Source organism: Centrocercus urophasianus, unplaced genomic scaffold (genome assembly GCF_019232065.1).
Source record: "Centrocercus urophasianus isolate 14NV4802_14NV808 unplaced genomic scaffold, USGS_Curo_1.0 seq_54, whole genome shotgun sequence".
Lineage (NCBI taxonomy): Eukaryota > Metazoa > Chordata > Aves > Galliformes > Phasianidae > Centrocercus > Centrocercus urophasianus.
In genome coordinates, this window is record NW_024885133.1 from 861057 (window position 1) to 878500 (window position 17444).

At 48.8% G+C, this 17444-nt stretch overlaps 1 protein-coding gene across 2 annotated transcripts; it reads left to right on the plus strand.

Annotated features, from left to right (window-relative positions):
- Nucleotides 1-8: 8 nt before the first annotated feature.
- MED26 (mediator complex subunit 26) lies at nt 9-17123 on the plus strand. Of its 2 annotated transcripts, none has more exons than XM_042835637.1 (3): nt 9-83; nt 11962-12036; nt 12885-17123. In XM_042835637.1, exons 1-3 carry the CDS (start codon nt 9-11, stop codon nt 14577-14579), a joined length of 1845 nt encoding a protein of 614 aa, XP_042691571.1. In that variant the 3' UTR covers nt 14580-17123. The 2 variants fall into 2 exon arrangements, with proteins under 2 accessions (XP_042691571.1, XP_042691572.1); XM_042835638.1 differs by lacking the exon at nt 9-83 and adding an exon at nt 635-765.
- The last annotated feature ends 321 nt before the right edge of the window (nt 17124-17444 follow it).

The window sequence follows — 17444 nt, forward strand, 5'->3', positions numbered from 1 at the left end:
CCCAGGCAATGACAGCGGCTCCGGCCCCCTCCCCGCAGCAGATCAGGGACCGGCTGCTGCAGGCCATCGACCCGCAGAGCAACGTGAGTACGCCCCGCCGGGCCCGAGGCTCCCCGACTCGCGGCGCGGGGACGCTGAGCTCCGGCCGCCCTCCGGCCCCGCCGCCGCCCGCTGAGGGAACGCCGGGAGCCGCCGCCTCTTCTCCTGCCGGGACCGCGGCTCGACGCGTTCCAGCCCGGGCACCGGAAGCCTCCGCTGCGGGCGGTAGCGGGCAGCTCCCGGCTCCGTGCTGCCCCCGGTCCGGCTCCCGGCGGCTCCGCTCCGTCCGCGGGGCTCGGCGGTTTCTTCCCGTTTCCCCTCGGGCCGCGTTCCCCCTTTCCCCTCCCCCACCCCTCGCCCCGCGCCGTCTCTCGGCGCCGTCCGGCTCTACCCGGCCATGCGGCGCGCGGCCCGGCGGCCTCCCCACGCCAGGCCGCGGCTCGGGTGCGGCCTGCAGGGGGCTCTGGGCCGGGCTGCGGAGCCTCGCGGGGCGCCCACCTGTTCCGCGGCCCCTCTGCCGCCTCCCGCCGCGGACGTTGGGCCCGGGGCCGCCCCCGCGTTCGGGGGTCGCCCGGAGGGCTTCGAAGGTGGATCCGGGGCGCTGGAGCGGCTCCGGCAGCGGGCGGCCTCGGTCTTCGCTTTTATCCTTCCCTGCAGAGCGCTAATGAGCTTATCTGCTCCTTCTGGGATGTAGAGTAAGCACGGGAGTCGGCGTAGATTTTACCAGTAAGTGGTCTTCTGTGTGTAAGCTGTGGTTATCCAAAATGTTATTTACTCCTTTTAAGGTTTTTTGGCTTATTAAAGCAGCTCTTCACATCAGTGTTTATTGTGGTGAGAGGGCTGCAGGGTCTGCAGTCTGCCAGATTTCTTCAGCCTTAGATCGACGTCTGCACAGCAGCACTCAGAGCTGCGCTGCTCCCAGCCGTCTGCAGTCTGTCGTGGGGCAGCAGGGTGAGTCAGGCTGCAGCGTGCTGTGCTGCACCAGCGCTGCCAGGTGGGCTCTGGGTCCCATCACAGCCGTGCCTGCTTCTCTCTGAGCAAATCTCTCCCGTAGCAGACTGGTGTTGGTGTTCTCAGAGTAGCTGATGAAGTTCTGGCCATTTGGAAGCATCCTGTAGCGCCGTGCAAGCGATGTGAAAACTGAAAGAAAAACCACCCTGTGACAACCTGCTGTGATACACGTTTGTCACGAGCTGCAGTGTTACCAGCTTCAGCAACAGTAATGAGTGATGATGGTGGGCTTTCAAATCTCACCATTGTTGGAGTTTGCAGTCCTTTAACTTGGTTGACACTGAAACATTGCTTCATGAGTTCTGTTTGCTCTGGGCCTTCTTCTTGTGGCCACAGATTTTTCATTTTACCTTGCTCTGAGCATCAGCCCAGTTAAACATAATTCTATTAGAGCTGTGGTTTCTTGTAACTTCAGACCTGCTGACTCTGGTTGCCCTGCTTCTGGGGTTACTTTCTAAAACATTGTATCTGTGTAGGGTTAAGGACCTAAGAATTATGTTTTGTGATGAATGTGCTTTGTCCATATGCGGTGTCAGGTTGTGCTGTGGCAGTGCTGTGGTGGTGGGACGGGGCAGCAGCTCTGCTGGGGAGGTCTGAGCATCAGGCAATGTTCTGCTGGGCCGCCAGGAGGTCAGTAGCCCCATAAGCTTAGCAGCAATGTATGTTAAATTATAATTCTACATACTTGATACTTATCCAGGGCAATAATTAGCGGCGGAAAAATCAGCCCATTGTTCAGAAATGCCTGTAGGCAGGGGGCTGTCTTCCATTTTAACCTCTTCTTTGAATGAGAGCAGCAGTGGTGGAGTTGAGGTTCAGCATACAGACTTGGACTTTTTTTCCAACACGTGGTGAACAGTAGATGGACAGACAGAACTATCTGCTGTGCTGTTTTTGTGAAGGGAAGAAAAATTTGAGCTTTGAACACCCTTAAAAGCAAACTGTAACTTAAATCTGACCCGATCTCCAATGCAGAAGTACAAGAAGCTGCTCTGTTGTCTTCCCACAGGATGCAGTCATGCAGCTCTGAGCTGCAGCTCTGAGCTGCAGCACTTCTTGGTGCTCAGGGAAAGTTGTGGCTGCTTTCTTCTGGCTTCTGGAGTCTTTTCTTGAAAGAAGTGGTTGCGTTCAAACTTAGAGCATTCATTATTGTGATTGACTTCCTTGTTTACTAAGAAAGAAGCTTTGAGGCCTGAGTTTCTTTTGGACTTTTCGATGTAATTGTTGGTGTGGGTACGTGTGTGTTTCTGGAGAGGAGGGGGGTGAAAACTGCACCAAATTCTTGGAGCAGAGGGATCTGTTTGGTGGGGCTGAGGAGGGGATGTGCTTCTCATCATGCTTTGCTGCGAGGTGCTGTTAACTTCAGCTTTGCTGGTATCGTCCCCAACACAACCCACTTCAGCCGTGTGGATATTCAGTCCAGCAGGCCTATGGAGGTCTTTGTGATATGAGCAAATCTTGGATAAGTCTGAGGTCCTGTCGGAGAAGGTCCCTTCCTGTGGTGAGTTTGACAGGATGGCTTTTCCTCAGGTTGTTGGAACCCATGTGCTTTCAGAAGCTGTTATCTATTCCAGTTGTTGATCTGTTTTAATCTCTGCCTGAAGCCCTGCTCACTCCAGAGCGTTGCTTACACTGTACACACATTTAGCACTTGAGATCACTTCTAGTACTTGCTGCAGAATGTATGTACAACTTATTTTCACACACCTAGTTCACTATTTGTATGAGTAACCTCTATTTCAAAGGAGACCTGTAAGAAATAAGCTATCTAAAAAAAATTACATCATCTTGGAAGCCACCTGGGATGTCTGCTGTTATTTCTCCATTTATTCAGCCTTTTCCCCTTGAAAAAACATGGACAAACTACTTCTGCTCCATGACTTACAGCCCACATATCAGCACGGGGTCAGTGGGACGGGCCCAGCAGGGAGCTGGGTTTTGTACCCCCAGCAGGGCGGTGTGGTTCCTGCAGGGAAATCCTCCTCCTGGGAGCATTTCTTGGACACTGTAGCTGGAGAAGCATCTGACGGCCTCTTGTAGCTGTGTGGGCTCTTAGGGGAGAGGGGTTCCTGGTTCTGGTAGAAGCGGTGCTTTTCTGTTTGGGTTCGCTGTGCTGAGAAGGCACCCTTTGTGCCCAGCTGAGCCCCTCTGTGGGGTGAAGGCACTCCGGCCCCATCAGGGAGTGTGGTGGGAGAGGCTGTTAGAACTGTGCTCACAATTAATGGGTCCTCAGCCTGAATGCGTAGCAACCTTTGTATTTGGAATATTAGACAATAATTTACTTATTTGCTGTTAATAGCGCTCTGAGGTGTGAGCCCAGCTCTGGTCTGAGGTCACTGCCTCTCGGATGCTCGCTGTGTGGGTCGGGCTGCCTGCAGACCAGGCTGCTGTGCACACTGAGCTTCATGGCTTTGCTGCTCGGCCTCCAGCAGAGCTCTGCAGTCCAAAACATTAATGATGAATTGGTCTGTGCACTGTGTTATGTTTGCCAGAGTGTTGGGTGATCTTCCAGTCTCATGGTTAGCGGTGCTTCCGTGCTGTTTTCTGGGTTGGTTGCTTTACCGGAGTCCAGGCACAAAACCATCAGTGAGATCTGCTTTCTAGAGCTGATGTTAAAAGGAAGGGGAGCTTGTTCTGAATAGACATTGCCAGACACAGCTCTAATAATATCAGTGCTGGGGGTGAAGGAGGGCAGCGCTTTGCTTTGGGAGGGTCTTGGTAATTTCTGGAGATGCAGGGAAGCGTTGTGTGGGCGAAAGTAGGCATGGCTTTTGCTTCAGCTTTATCTGTTTCTGTGAGGCCCTTAATGAGCTTATCAGTTTTGAGGAAGCTGTGGTGTGCAAAGAGGATGGAACCTGCTGTACCTCTCGTTGGTTTTTGTCTGCTTCTTGAGTGTTTCAATCAAATCCCAGCCCTGCTCTGTGCCTTGGTGGCTGATTGCTTCAGGTGTGTGGGGGAACTGCAGATGGCTGTGGTGTTTCTTAGCCTGGAGTCCTGGCTGCTGGGGGAGGTCAGGTGGCTGCAGGTAGGAGTCCTGCTGTGTTCACTGTGTTCTGCTTCTTAATGCTCTGTATTGTCAGCAGCTGAGTGTGTTTGAACCCACTGGTTTAAGGGTGGTGATGCTGCTGGTTTTTCGGCCTCTCTCTCCTGTCTTACTGCTCATCTCGTTCCAAAACAGCTTGCAAATTAATTGGTAGTTTTCTTTTGGCTTGCTGGCTGTGTTGTGTCAGTGCCTGTGATGCTCACACAGATGCTGGGTTTAACTGCTCCGATGTGGTGCTCGCCTGGCCAGGAGGTTTGTAGCTGCTGGCAGAGCTGTGTTGCTCCTAGAGAGGAGTCTGCACTGTGCTCCATGCTGCAGTGAGACTTAGCGTCACTGAGCTGGGAGCTGCAAAGGCAGAATCTGTGAAAAACAGAAGTAGTGGGGAGTTTGAGTTGGGAGGGTTGAAGATGTGGGGCTGCCAAATGAGCTTTCTGTTGCTAATTCCTTGGTGCTGTGCAGGTTGCAGTGTTGATGGCAGTAGTCATTTGCTTTTAAGCTGTAATTTGAGTGTTGGTTTCACGGTGATGTTAAATGATGCCCGCTCCTTATTCCTGCTACGTGCATCCCTTCTGTGTGCTGGTGCAGCTGTCTGCAGAATCTGGCTGTGAGCTTGAACTGGGGAATCCATCTGGGTTGAAAAATGACAGAATAGTTTTTTCTGACAGTTTCTGGTCTAGCTCAGCTGCCTGATGTACCTGATGCAATGTCTGCTGTGTCGCGAGGAGCAATGCCACAGGTATGGCAGCTCGGGTGGGTTGAAAGCACTTAAATAGGGACTGAGGCTAAAAAGCAGAGTGCTTCTTGCTTTCCTGTGCCTCCCCCTGCCCTACGCTGGCTGGGGCTTCTGGGGCCCTGTGGGAGCTCACTGTGCTCACCTGTGCTGCTCGGGGTGGCTGTGGGAGCCTTATGGTCAGGTTTTGTTTCTCAGCCCCTTCCCATCCCTCTGTGTGCCTGCTGTTGCTGCAGCACAGCACTGGCAGCACCAGTAGGAAAGGGGAAATAACTGCTGTAACGCTGCTTGTAACCACGAAGCGGTTGACTGAAGGGAAGAGGTGACTTTTTGTAGGTAGGATCAATGTCTGGAATCACCTCTTCCAGTCACCGCGAGACACAGTGTGGGGAAAGCTGGTGTGTGGGGTGCTGTCTGCCCAGGTGTGCTGGCTGTGCTCACACCCCCTGGCTCTGAGCAGCCCATGCTGCTGCTTCCCAGTGCTCCAGCTGTGGGCAGCGGGGCCCCAGGAGCCTGGGCACACAGCAGGGGGCTGCAGTGCTGGAGGTGGGAGGGCAGTGTTTGCTGCCACGTGCTCCGGGTGGGGGGAGCCACAACTGGTGTTGTGTAAGATGTGAAGACCCTCAGCTTAACCTGTGTTTCAGAAGTCCAGGCCTAGGATAGCAACAAGATTTGCCAGCTGTTACCATTCTACTGAGGGTGAGACTGCTTTAGGGTCTGCTGTGAGCTGCTGCATCTCCAGCACTTCTGGTACAGACCTGTGATGGCTGCTGCCCCGCGTCACCCCGAGCACAGCAGTGCTGCTTCACATCCTGTGCAGCTCCTGGGGAGCTCCCATCTCTGGGGGCTCTGCTCTTGTCCAGGGCTCTTTTTTTTTCTTTCAGGAGCAATATGTGTCAGGGCAGAAAGAGAAGGAATTACTTCTGCCCACTGGGGAAATGTGGTACTAATTAAGAAGTGCTTCTTCTAAGCCATAGATATTATTATATAATGTTTGGAGTTAAAAACAAATATAAATATCATATTAAAAAAAAAAAAAAAAAACAAACAAAAAAAAACAAACAAAAAAAAAAACACAGATGCCTGCTTCCACTGATAACGCTTCACTGCAGCCCTGAGAGGTCCGTGCTGTGCTCAGTGATAACTTCCAATGAACTTTCCCTGGTCTGTGTAACATGGTGTGCTGTGGCCCTGTGGGCACTTATCTTTGGGGAAATATTTTGGGTACAGGTAAGTATATCACACTCACTTTAATGTAATTGCAGGTTTGTTTATTCAGTGTTCTCGTAGCTAAATTATTCTTTCTGCAGGTAATTCGTGCTTTTGGCGTTTGGAACAATATTGCAGGGCTAACAAACTGCTTTAATTTGAGGTGTGATCTGCTGAACATAACGCTGTGTTGGTGTTTGCTGGGGCCACAGCGCTTCCTTCGCTCTGGCTGCTGATGTCAAAGTGTTAAACAGCATCCAGCCTCGACCATGGAAATCTATTGAGGGAATGCCTGGAAGTGAAATGTAATGAGGTGTGTTGTGCTGAACCACGCGCTTCTGTGCCGTGGCTGTTAGGGAGGAGAGGAATCCTACATCCCAGTCTGTCGGCAGCACTCAGTGACAATCTCAGCTTGATGTATTTTGAAGCTTTTACTGCAGAGATGATTGTGCAGAGGTGGCAGTTGTGTCTGAGGGTGACAGCCAGCTCTTTGCTGCAGCTTCTTTCTAGCACACTTTCATGACACTTGCTCCTCAAGTGAGCTCTGTGTGCTGATCCTGCAGATCCGGACCTTTTGTCTGGGAGCACACACAGCTCTTCTGCTGCACCTTCGCAGCTTTCTGAAACAAACCATCTCCAGCTCGCAGCTCTGGGTGGGCAGGGAAGGCTGAGTGCTGGAGGTGCTGTGAGGTGGGCTGTGCTGTTTTACCCAGAATTTGGTGAGCAATAATTCCAGGATCAATTGACTGCACTTTTTTTTGGCGCCTCCATTAAAGCTCTCTTTAATACACGCTGACGTAAGTTCTGTATTACTAGTTGCTGATGAGAGGGTAGTGAATTATTTTTCTGCAAACTTGATTTTAAAGCCTTCCCCGTTTGTGATGGTGCTCTTCCCAGGTTTGTGAACATTTGTGCCACACTCACTTTCTTGTGAGCACATCACTGTGCTTTGTAGTTGTGCAGCTGACAAGGGATGCTACATCGTTCTGCAGCCAGGGAGTGCCTTCATAGCAGGCCATGCTGGGATCTGTGTATTTGTGGGCTGCCATCCCACGGAAAATTCATCCAGATCCTTTAAAAATTCACCTTGAGTCCTTTATCATACAGACTGCTGCTTGTAATTACCTGTGTGCCTTTGTTTGGAAGCCAGGACTGACGAGGACTGCATTGAGTTGGCTGATAGGTGGAAGGGAGAGCAGGCGTTCCAGCATCTCCGCTGCTGTGTTCTGTGCCCAGTCCTGGCTGTGCATAGGAGGGAGGGATGGATGTCTGGGAGCTGTGTGGTCCTCTGCCTCTGAAGTAACACCACTGATGTAAAACTTTCCTTCCAGGTTGCTCTGATCTGTGCTTGAACCCCAGTAATGTCTGCAGAAACTGATAGAGGCCTTATTTGAGTGCACTGGTAGCACTCTGGTTATTCCTGATACATAATCAGTGTTTGTCTTGGGCCAAATCAGGTCAGCAAGCATGAGAACAATTGATGACCTTTTCTTTATGATGTCTATAATGCATGGAAAGGCTTTCTTCAAGCTTTGTTGTCTCCTACCTACTTTTTCCAATACATGTGCTCACATGGAGCACTTCAGGCCTGCCCACCCCTGGCAGTGCAGTGTTCTGCTGCGCTCTGACCTAATGCTGCTTTGATTCTGGCTTTGTGAGGCAGGGATGGGAAGGAATCTGGGTAGCGTTACCTGACCGTTGAATAAAAGCTAAGTGCAAGTAAAATGTATGCAGCCTGTTCAAACTTTCAGTTAGAGGTGGAAATTCTAAAGCTGGGGTAAGGCTGAGTGCCACACAGAGCCACGTGCTCAGGAGCGAGGGCTGTTCCTTCTGCTGTTGTTCTGCAGCACAAATTGCTCATCAGTTTTCCAAGTGTGGACTCCCAGTGAATTTCTCTGTTGTAGAAAGTGCTCTCAGGGGATGTCTTCAACTCATGCCTAAAGCATCTGTTCCTCCATTTTTAAGGGTCTCCTTCCCTAAATGCTATAGGAAGTTCTCCTCCACCATTAACTGTGTCTTTTGTATGCCAGGGAATGTTTGAATTCCATTCAGCAAACTGACTTTCAAATGTTTTCAGAAATTCTGACTGAAGTAGTGCATGGTGTGCAGTGTCACTTCTGTGAATAGCATCTCGTGTTCCCTATCTTTAGACAACTTCATGTCACGTTGGGGGTAGGGGAAACTGTTAATAGATTGGCTGCAAAGGAACTGATCTAAATACCAGCAGATCGTAACCTGAATTCTCACTCGGAGTGTTTGTGTCTTTGAATAAATGGTGTTACAGGTTGCTGTTTGTGTGGTGTGATGCTCACGTCTGCATCCAGCGCGTCCCTGTATGAGGTGCTAAATAAACACCATCCTGCTGCATTTCCCCTGCACCATTTAAATAAAACCTACTATGAACAGCAGCTCTTCTCTTCTTTATTCTTACTCCACACTTTGGATTATAATGCAGTGAAATAACTGTTACACAAGTGCAGTGTTGCGGGAAAGACTTGGTATTGATTGGAGGCTGCAGTCTGGGGCAGGATTGGTGCTTGGACACGAGCAAACTGCTGGAGAGCTTTGGAGAAGAGCGGGGGGGCCGTGGCTCTGTGGGAATGCTGCTGTCTTCCTGTCCATTTCAGCAGTGCTGGCCCTGTAGGGCGGTGTGTGGTGGCCTTCAGGAAGATGCTGAGGGTTGTCCCTGCACAGGGCTGTGCTTGGGGCTGGCAGCGCGCAGCGGGAGCAGCAGCCACGTGCAGCTCTGTGGGTTCTGTGCTGTGCAGGGAAGAGCCCAGCGCTGCCGGTCCTGCAGTGCATCCCCCTTCCCAGACCTGCTTTTGTCCTTCTTAAACCGCTGCATGGAGCTTACCTGTTGGTTATGGGATTGGTCTCAGCGTGTAACAGTAAAATAGGATTAAGATGGCAATTAAAGAGCAGAAATTCCACTGTTTGAAGCTTTCCACAGTTCAGAAACCCGTGCTGTTGTCTGAGACTGCGGTGAAAGCATTTACTGCTGAACTTGGAACAGATCTGACACAGCAGCAGCGAGCTCCAGCGGACGGCTGAGCGGCACAGGGAGACCTGCATGGAATAAATAAGATTTGTTTTCCGTGACTGTCATCAGGGTTGGCTGGAAAGGATTACTGGGGATGACTCGGAGCAGATGTTCCCCAGTAAACTTGGAGTGAATTAACCCGGACCAGTCAGCCTTCACCACACGGGAACAGCATGGGGTCATTTGGAATGCAGTGTGAATTATTTGTAGTTGTTTGCTGCCGGGTCCTGGGATTGCTTTGTGGGAGGCTTTGTTTTGGGGCAGCAGTGATGGGTTGCAGTGGAAGCAGACAAAGGCAAAATAGAAATGAAAGCAATGTGCAAGTTGGAGGCACGGAGTTGTGCAACTGCGGTCTTGCACGGTCTGCAGAGAGGTTGCCCAACTCCCCCTCCACTGTGCTGCTGCTTTGCCTGCTGTGTGCCAGTTAGCGTTTCTAATAACTGTGTGTGAATAAATGCTCCTTCCTGCTGCTGCTCACAATCGGGTGATGTCCTGACAGGTTTGGTAGCTTTGTGCTCCTGTCAGTTGTGTGACAGTGTGAGTGTTCTGCAGCCAGTAACTGATGCTCTAAGGGAAGGCCCTGCTGTGCGGTGTGGATGCGCTGCTGTTACCTCCGTAGGTGCCTTCGTCTTAAAAAGGTGGCACTTGAGGCCTTTGGGAGCTTCTGGCGGCCTTGTTTTTTCGTCACAGCATTCGACTGTACCACGAGAGATTTTGCTCTGTATTATTTTGAAATCTCTTTCTGTGCCAGTTCGGGTGAAGCACTCCAGAATGGCGACCCCAAACTTGTGGGGGAGGATGGAAGTTGTTGATGGAAGTTGTTGCTTTTCTTTTTGAGGGAGAGCCCAGCTTCGTGTCACTCAGAGCACGAGGAGAGCAGGAGCTCCTGCAGTGTTCGACTGTTGGCACTCCTTGCACTGAGCGCTTCAGCACAGCAGCGTTTCCCATTGGTTGCAGATGTGTGAAGAATCCCAAAAGGCGTCCTGTGCTGCCCTGTTGCTGAGCTGTGGGCACAGGCTGTGGTGTGAGGCAGCTTCTGCTGTCAGAATTGGCACCATGTTGTGTCAGAGGAGGGAATGGAGCATCTATCAGAAGTGGTGTGGGCCTGGGCTCCGGTTGGCGATGGAGGTTTGGGCACAACCATTGATATCTTGGTATTCTAAAACAAAGGCAAAGCAGTTACTGGAAATTCCCTGACCAATTTCATCTTGCTGTAGGTGTGTGTATACATGAGCGTATTGCTTTTCCCATCTTGACCTTTTGATAAGTCCCTTTTTTGCCATCAGTTTGTCATTGAGCTGCTATTTGGGGATTACCAGTAACTGTAGAACTGATTGTCCCGATTACTGACGTGTTCAATGCTCAGAGCCTTCCTGCACCCCTGTAACTCCTGTTCTGAAAGATGTGTTGAGAAAGAGAACATCATCAGCTGTCCTAAATGCTCTGATTCTAGAAGCTTTGGGGGAGCTGAATGGTGTCATGTGTCACTTAAAGTGCAGTCTTAAACCATCCTTTCTGGGCACTGAAGGAGTGCAAGGATCCACTCTTACAGTCAGTGCCCTGAAATGAAATTCTGAGTGCTGAAATACATCGTGTGCTGTTGCTGCTTTAAACCTTCAGAGGAGCATTCCCAGCCCTGAGCTGGGCGGTGGGGCTTCAAGTATCTGCAGGGGCATCCAAGAGAAATTCAGCTTTGGTCGGCAGTTGGTTTTACAACCTGAGTTCGGATCACTCAAAGCCTACATGGACTTTAAAAAAAAAAAGAAAAAAAACAAAAACTTTGGATAAAAAATGACTCAAAATCAGGGAAAGCATTTCATTGTTGGCAGCTTTATCCAAGGCGGTCCTGGTAAAGCCTGGGATTGGCAGAAGGATGGGGGTGGTGTGGAGGAGCTGAGCCCTGCACGCTTCCCCTCTCCTTACAAAGAAGGAGCTGGCAGTGCTGCGGGGTGCAGCTCTGGGATCCCATGGGATCCCCACAGAGGTTCTGTGGGAGATTTTCCACGGGTGCCGTTCGTGTCCAGTTGAGTCACAATGCAGTTAAGCAGTAAATGAGGTTCAGTGATTCACGTTTTCCTCCTCTTATCATTTAAATCCATCTACAAAGGTGAGTTAGAAATTCCAGGCTTCAGTGCCGTTAGTGTCAGGTAATGGAAACGAGGATCTGAGTTCTGTCAGAACGTTTTAATATCACACGTGGGTCTGCAGATCTGCTCTGCCGTGCACACAAATGTTGCAGTGAAGCCCATCAAAAATCTGCGATGTGCTTTGTTAATGTAAAATGGGTTTCTGACGTTCTCCTCGCTGCCTTACGGACTCGTGCAGTGCCATTCCTGCACCATGCAGCCTTTCAGGCTGCCGGAGCCGGGTGTCTGAGGACCCCTACCGGGCACAGCCTGCAGCGCTGCGTGGGGTTGGGGCAGTTTGTTCCTTGGTGTGACTGCAGGAACAATTTGAGCAGAACTAAACAAAAGAGACTTATGTAAGTGTAAGGCAGTGCTTAGAGCTGAATTCTGCGGTTCTGATTCCACTGGTTGCTCTGCTCAGTCCACTTGATGTTTAAGTTTCCTTTTAGGCTGTAGGACAAGTAACCGATGCCTTGACTGAGGGCTGAGAACTTTCCTGGTTAGCTCACTGATTTTTTTTTTTCTGCTCTTTCATTTCGTTTTATGTAAGTGTGTGTTTGTTACAGCTCCTTCAGTTTCCAACTAGGTCAGCAAAGTGTCCTTGTCCCTATTTTTTGAACAGTCTGCTCCCTAAAGCTAGGCAATGTGACAGCAGTTTTGTGATTAATGTTTCCAGCAATTATAAAGAGGAAGGTCTTAAATCACATTTGATAACTGAGACCTGTACCTGAAATGTGCAGTGACTTTGTCTTCCTTATTGCAGATCCATAACATGGTGGCAGTGCTGGAAGTGATCTCCAGCCTGGAGAAATACCCCATTACCAAAGAGGCACTTGAGGTACGTCGCCATCTGAGCATCGCTTGATTTTCTTGTGTGAATAAAAGGACTTTCTCTGCCTGTCTGATTTCCATAAGAGCTTTCCTTGAAACAATGGATTGATTGCGGAGGATTCACGATTACGGTGTTATCGTGTCCCTCTCGTGCTGCTTCTGCCATCTCTGTGTGCAGCACTTCTCTCTGGGTTCAGCTTGGTGTGCTGTGCAGCCTGGTTCCCGTTTGTGTAAGGCTCTGTATTAATCACAACTTGCTGCTTATCACGATGCTTCCTTTTGCTTATGGAACCATGTTGGGACATCTTAGGAAAGCTCATCTGTTGGCCTTTCAAGATAGGGAGCAAAGAGGGAGGAGGCAGAGGAGGAAGATAGGACATAAATCACACTTTGATTTGTGCAGTGGACATTTATATTTGCCTGTTACAGCCACATGTGGACAAGATTCTGGATTTTCAACGCTCACCTCTTTCTCAGGTTCATCGTAATTCGTGCACTTTTTCCACCCTGGATGCTGCAGTTCCCTCACGTCAGAGCTTTCACCTCTGTTCTCAAAATTCTTGTGGATTTAAAAATTCCTTTCTGATGTTTTCACAGCTGATGGCTCTGGTGCCTTAACCGGGGAGGAAGGAAGGGGTGGCTTAAAACCAGCAGTAGGTTTTGTGCTGTGTGGCACAGCATAGAACAAGAGGGGTTAACCCTTCCAAAAAGATTAATTCAGCTCTTGCATCTCTAGCATTTTGTACTAGGCATTTCTTAGGGTAAGCATTAAAAAGCAGGAATTTACCTTAAAAAAGGAGTCAGAATTTTGTTTCGAATGATACTTGTTTATAAAACAACTTTTTTTTTTTCTAGGAAACAAGGCTTGGGAGGCTTATCAATGAGGTGAGGAAGAAGACATCCAATGAGGAACTTGCCAAACGTGCCAAGAAATTGTTGCGGAATTGGCAAAAGTTGATAGAACCTGTGACCCCGAGCGAGGCGGTGCCAAGAGGGCTGCAGAATCCGCCCGGATCGGCCAACGGCGGTGCTCACAACTGCAAACCAGAAGCGCCCCTTCCTGCCGTGGCTGGGTCAAAACCCATCAGTGAATTGAAAAGCAGGAACGATATCCAGAAACTGAATTCTCCAAAACCAGAGAAATTGGGAAATCGGAAAAGGAAAGGTGAACATAGGGATGGGCATCAGGGCCCTCCTCCCCCGAAAGTCTCCAAAGTTAGTCATGAAATATTACAGAACTCTTCACCCCCTCCAACAAACGGAATTGGAGGTAGTCCCGAGAATTTTCCTAGTCCTGTAGATGTAAATCTACATGCAGGGCCTGAAAGCAGCAGGACAGAACTTAGCGAAAACGATAAACACAATAAGATCCCAGTAAATGCTGTAAAACCTCACACCAGTTCTCCAGGACTCGTAAAACCTTCAAGCACTTCCTCCTTATTAAAGACTGCAGTGCTTCAGCAGCATGATAAATCGGAAGAAACCTCCGGGTCGCACCAACCCAAGAGTCCGCGCTGCTCCTCGTTTAGTCCCAGGAATGTCAGGCACGACGCGTTTGCGCGGCAGCACACCACGTACTCACCAAAGGATTCCATGCCTAGTCCATCTCAAAGGTCTCAGTTCTTAGACACTGCACAGGTGCCGTCACCGCCGCCATCCTTGATGCAACCATCAACACCTCCGATGCCAGCAAAAAGACTGGAGTTCTCTCAGCAGTCGGTGTCTGAGGTGTCCCAGCACTGGCAGGAGCAGCAGGCGCCTCCTGACAGCCAGCACAGGCACACAGCAGGGACGCTTCCGCAGCACACGTCTCCCGGTTGCAAAACCAGCTCCCACCCGGGGGAATCTCTCGTGTCGCACGTCGGCTTTTCGCAGGACGCTTCGAAAATGGACAGTGATGATGCTGCTTCAGGTTCAGATAGCAAAAAGAAGAAAAGGTACCGACCTAGAGACTATACAGTCAACTTGGATGGGCACGTGACAGAAGGGGGTGTGAAACCTGTGAGATTAAAAGAGAGAAAGCTCACTTTTGATCCCATGACAGGACAGATAAAACCTTTAACACCGAAAGATCCTTTGCAGGTAGAAATCCCTGCACTTACTGAACAGCACAGGACAGAAACGGAAAAGCAGGAGCAAAAACCCAACCTGCAAAGCCCCTTTGAACAAACGAACTGGAAAGAATTGTCCAGAAACGAAATAATTCAGTCATATTTAAACAGACAGAGTAGCTTGCTGTCTTCATCAGGAGTACAGACTCCAGGAGCTCACTACTTTATGTCTGAGTATTTAAAGCAGGAGGAAAGCACTAGAAAAGAGGCTAGAAAGACTCACGTTCTAGCTCCTAACAGCAAACCTACAGACTTGCCTGGGGTCACGAGGGAGGTCACGAGTGATGATCTCAACAGAATACGTGAACATAACTGGCCAGGCGTGAACGGTTGTTATGATACACAGGGTAACTGGTATGATTGGACACAGTGCATATCTTTAGATCCACACGGGGATGATGGTAGATTGAACATCCTGCCTTACGTCTGCCTAGACTGAGTACAGGTTTGCTAAAATGCTTTTACGTTTGCAGTTAGCAAGAATGGCAGACACTATGCCACTTAAAGATGGAGAAAGCCTCCTGTCCTGGACAAATAGGCCCAACGAGCAGAGGGTGAGAGGGAGCTGCTTCTGTACAGCTCTTCCCTTTAAATTCTCCTTTTGTGAAATGCTGCTACCAGTTTACTAACAATTGCAAAGGAAGGCATACGAAGGTTGAGAAAACTGAGTTCAAAACTCTATAGCGAGCCAGCTATAAAAAAGTGTTAGTCCCCAAAAGCGAAGATGATTTCCAGCACTTTCTGAATGCCGGAATCTGACTACAGGCAGGTACAGAGAAAATTGTGGAAGTTACCTTAACAAAATATGCATCTATTTATTTGACTTGATTTGGGTTTTTATTTGGCAGTGAGATATTCAAGAGACGATGTGCAAAAACTGTAGTTTTATTTGTATCGCATCTCTGAACATGATTGTGTTTTTAAAGTCATGTGGTACGGAGATTGGGTTTTAAACAGCAGGTGTTGCACTGCAGGCTGGGAGACCAGCTTCAGCTCAACATTCCATGGGCATCCACATATTTCAGTCTGGTTTCAGTTTAAATCCAGTCTCTGAGAAATGCTGCAAAAACAGATGTTTAATGACATTTTGATCCCACCACCACCAGCCAAATATTTTTCCTCCTTTTCCCTTCCTGCAAACTTCTAGGAAAAAAAAAATAAAAAAAAAAATCACCTTTTCTAGAACTTAAATGTAACGAGGGTGCTACAAGTTCGTAACTGTACTGTGAGAGGGAAAAAGGAAGCCTGTTTGTATGCTGGAAATATACTTGTTACCATTCCTTTAGATATTGTTTGCCTTATGGATATCCATCATAAACGCAATTTGCAAAAACAAAGAGCCTTAGTGAATGTACAGTACCTAGACTTCTGTGTTCCTGGGATGCAGAAGGGAGCAACTTTGCTATTTGGTCCTTTAAGTGGACACATTGTGATATAAATGTGGAAATAAAAAAAATTTGCACAAAGCAGTTTGTGAATTATTTATACTGAACTAATTTATTTTTAAAAATCTGCTCAATTCAGACAAAGTAACAGAACCCATCAGAGCCGAGCGGCGAGGCGCAGCCCAGCAGCGCTGCTGTCAGGGCGCAGAGATGTCTTCCAAGTGTGTTGGTGGCGTTTGGTCACACAGGTTGGATTGTTTTTAACTCTGGTTGCATCCAGGGGTGAGAGACTGATGACACAATTACTGTTAATGTACCTCAGAGTCTAAAAAACTGTAGTTCATCTTGGTAATTTTGTAATATATTATTCCTAATTGTTAAAAATATTTCTAAAGCAGCCTAATCCAGAATTCAGTATAGAAAGCTCAGAATTTCTATTACCTGTATTTGCTTTAACGTTTGGGACAAGCCGTTTTCTACAGTCCCCGCTGCTGGACTTCTGTCCAGGGAAGAGGGGAGGGGACACCAGGGATACCAAAAAGGTGCTGAGGTTCAGTGCTGTTCGTTCTGTGAACTCATCTGTGCTGAGTCTCACTGCCGTGGTAAAAGTAGTTCTGCCTTTGAGAGCGGAGTCGAAGCTCTTCACCGTCAGAGTGTGATTTTAGAAGTGTTCCTCATGCGTTGCTTTGGTTTATTCCATGGAATGCAGCCAACATTTGGGTTGTTTTTGTCATTCTTGTTAAAACCTGCTTTTGTGGTTTGACTGGGACTGCAATGTGGGCATCTCAGAAATCTTACTGGCGTTTGTTTGCTTCTGTTTCTGAAACCCGAGGACTGCGTGAAATCTAAAAAAAAAAAAAAAAAAAAAAAATGGTTACCAAAAATGTTTCCAAGTATATTTTCAGTTTACTTCCATTTTATCCTCTGCAGTTGATGAAATCAGGCAGTGTTTTTTAGAGTTGCAGAAAGTTGCTGTCAGGAAGGTAGCTGTGATGGCAGAGGGCTCAGAAGTTGCTCACGTTGGGAAATGTTTATTTTCTGTTTTATGTTTAAAAAGAAAAAAAATTTTAAAAAATGTGCATTTTATTCAAACCCTCCCCAACCCCTCCTCCCTCTTTCCCCAAATGGTCCTATTTAGGAACAGGGTCTGTGCCCTTTTGAGGCCTTTGAATGTGGGGCAAATTTCAGGAAATTACGAAGTACACTTTATAAAAACCATCCTTTACTTTCAGTTGCTTACATTTCTGCTGCAGTCGATGGCCCGGAAGGTCGAGTGATGTCCTGAGTCCCTTGGCTGCTCTCCATAGCAAACCGGCCGTGCCGATGCTCGCTTTGCTTGAGGGAGCTCCGCGTGCTGGACTCGGCCCTTCCCCCGGTGCTGCAGGATCTCCAGGGACATCACGTGATTTGCAGCGTGAGCTTTAACTCCCGTTTGTTTCTGCTGTGAGGGTCAGCTCGCTCGGATGTGATCTGGGGCGAGACGAGGCTCGACAATCTTTACTTCAGCATGCTTCTATAACCAGTTCTGTGAGCTCCAAAAAATGTGAATAAGTTTACAAGGTGATTTTTTTTGTCAATTTTGTAAACAAGTTCAAATGAAGTTTACCATGTGCATATCTGCTGTGTACTCTCATTTTTGCATGCTCAGTTTCTCGGCTCCTGGATTCTCCCGTTCTGCACAATTTATTCTTTTAAAGTCTAAAATGAACACCGCCCTCTGCAGCGAATGACACGGAATGGTTTTGGGAATCGCCGTTACCTCAGGTGCCTGTTTTCAGAGGTACATAAATGGCGTAGAAACGTCTTTTGAAGGAGCGGATGGAGGATCGCCCTCCTCCCACGGGTTCTGTCCCTGCACCCCCAGCAGCTCCCTGAGGTGGTTTTAAAGGCCTCGAGGGCTCCTCTTCACTGCGCTCTGC

Bases quoted from the DNA above. Each gene is read 5' to 3' on its own strand.
- MED26 (XM_042835637.1), top strand. From the start codon at position 9: ATGACAGCGGCTCCGGCCCCCTCCCCGCAGCAGATCAGGGACCGGCTG. The intron at 84-11,961 runs GTGAGTACGCCC...TCCTTATTGCAG, and splicing joins CCATCGACCCGCAGAGCAAC to ATCCATAACATGGTGGCAGT. The intron at 12,037-12,884 runs GTACGTCGCCAT...TTTTTTTTCTAG, and splicing joins TTACCAAAGAGGCACTTGAG to GAAACAAGGCTTGGGAGGCT.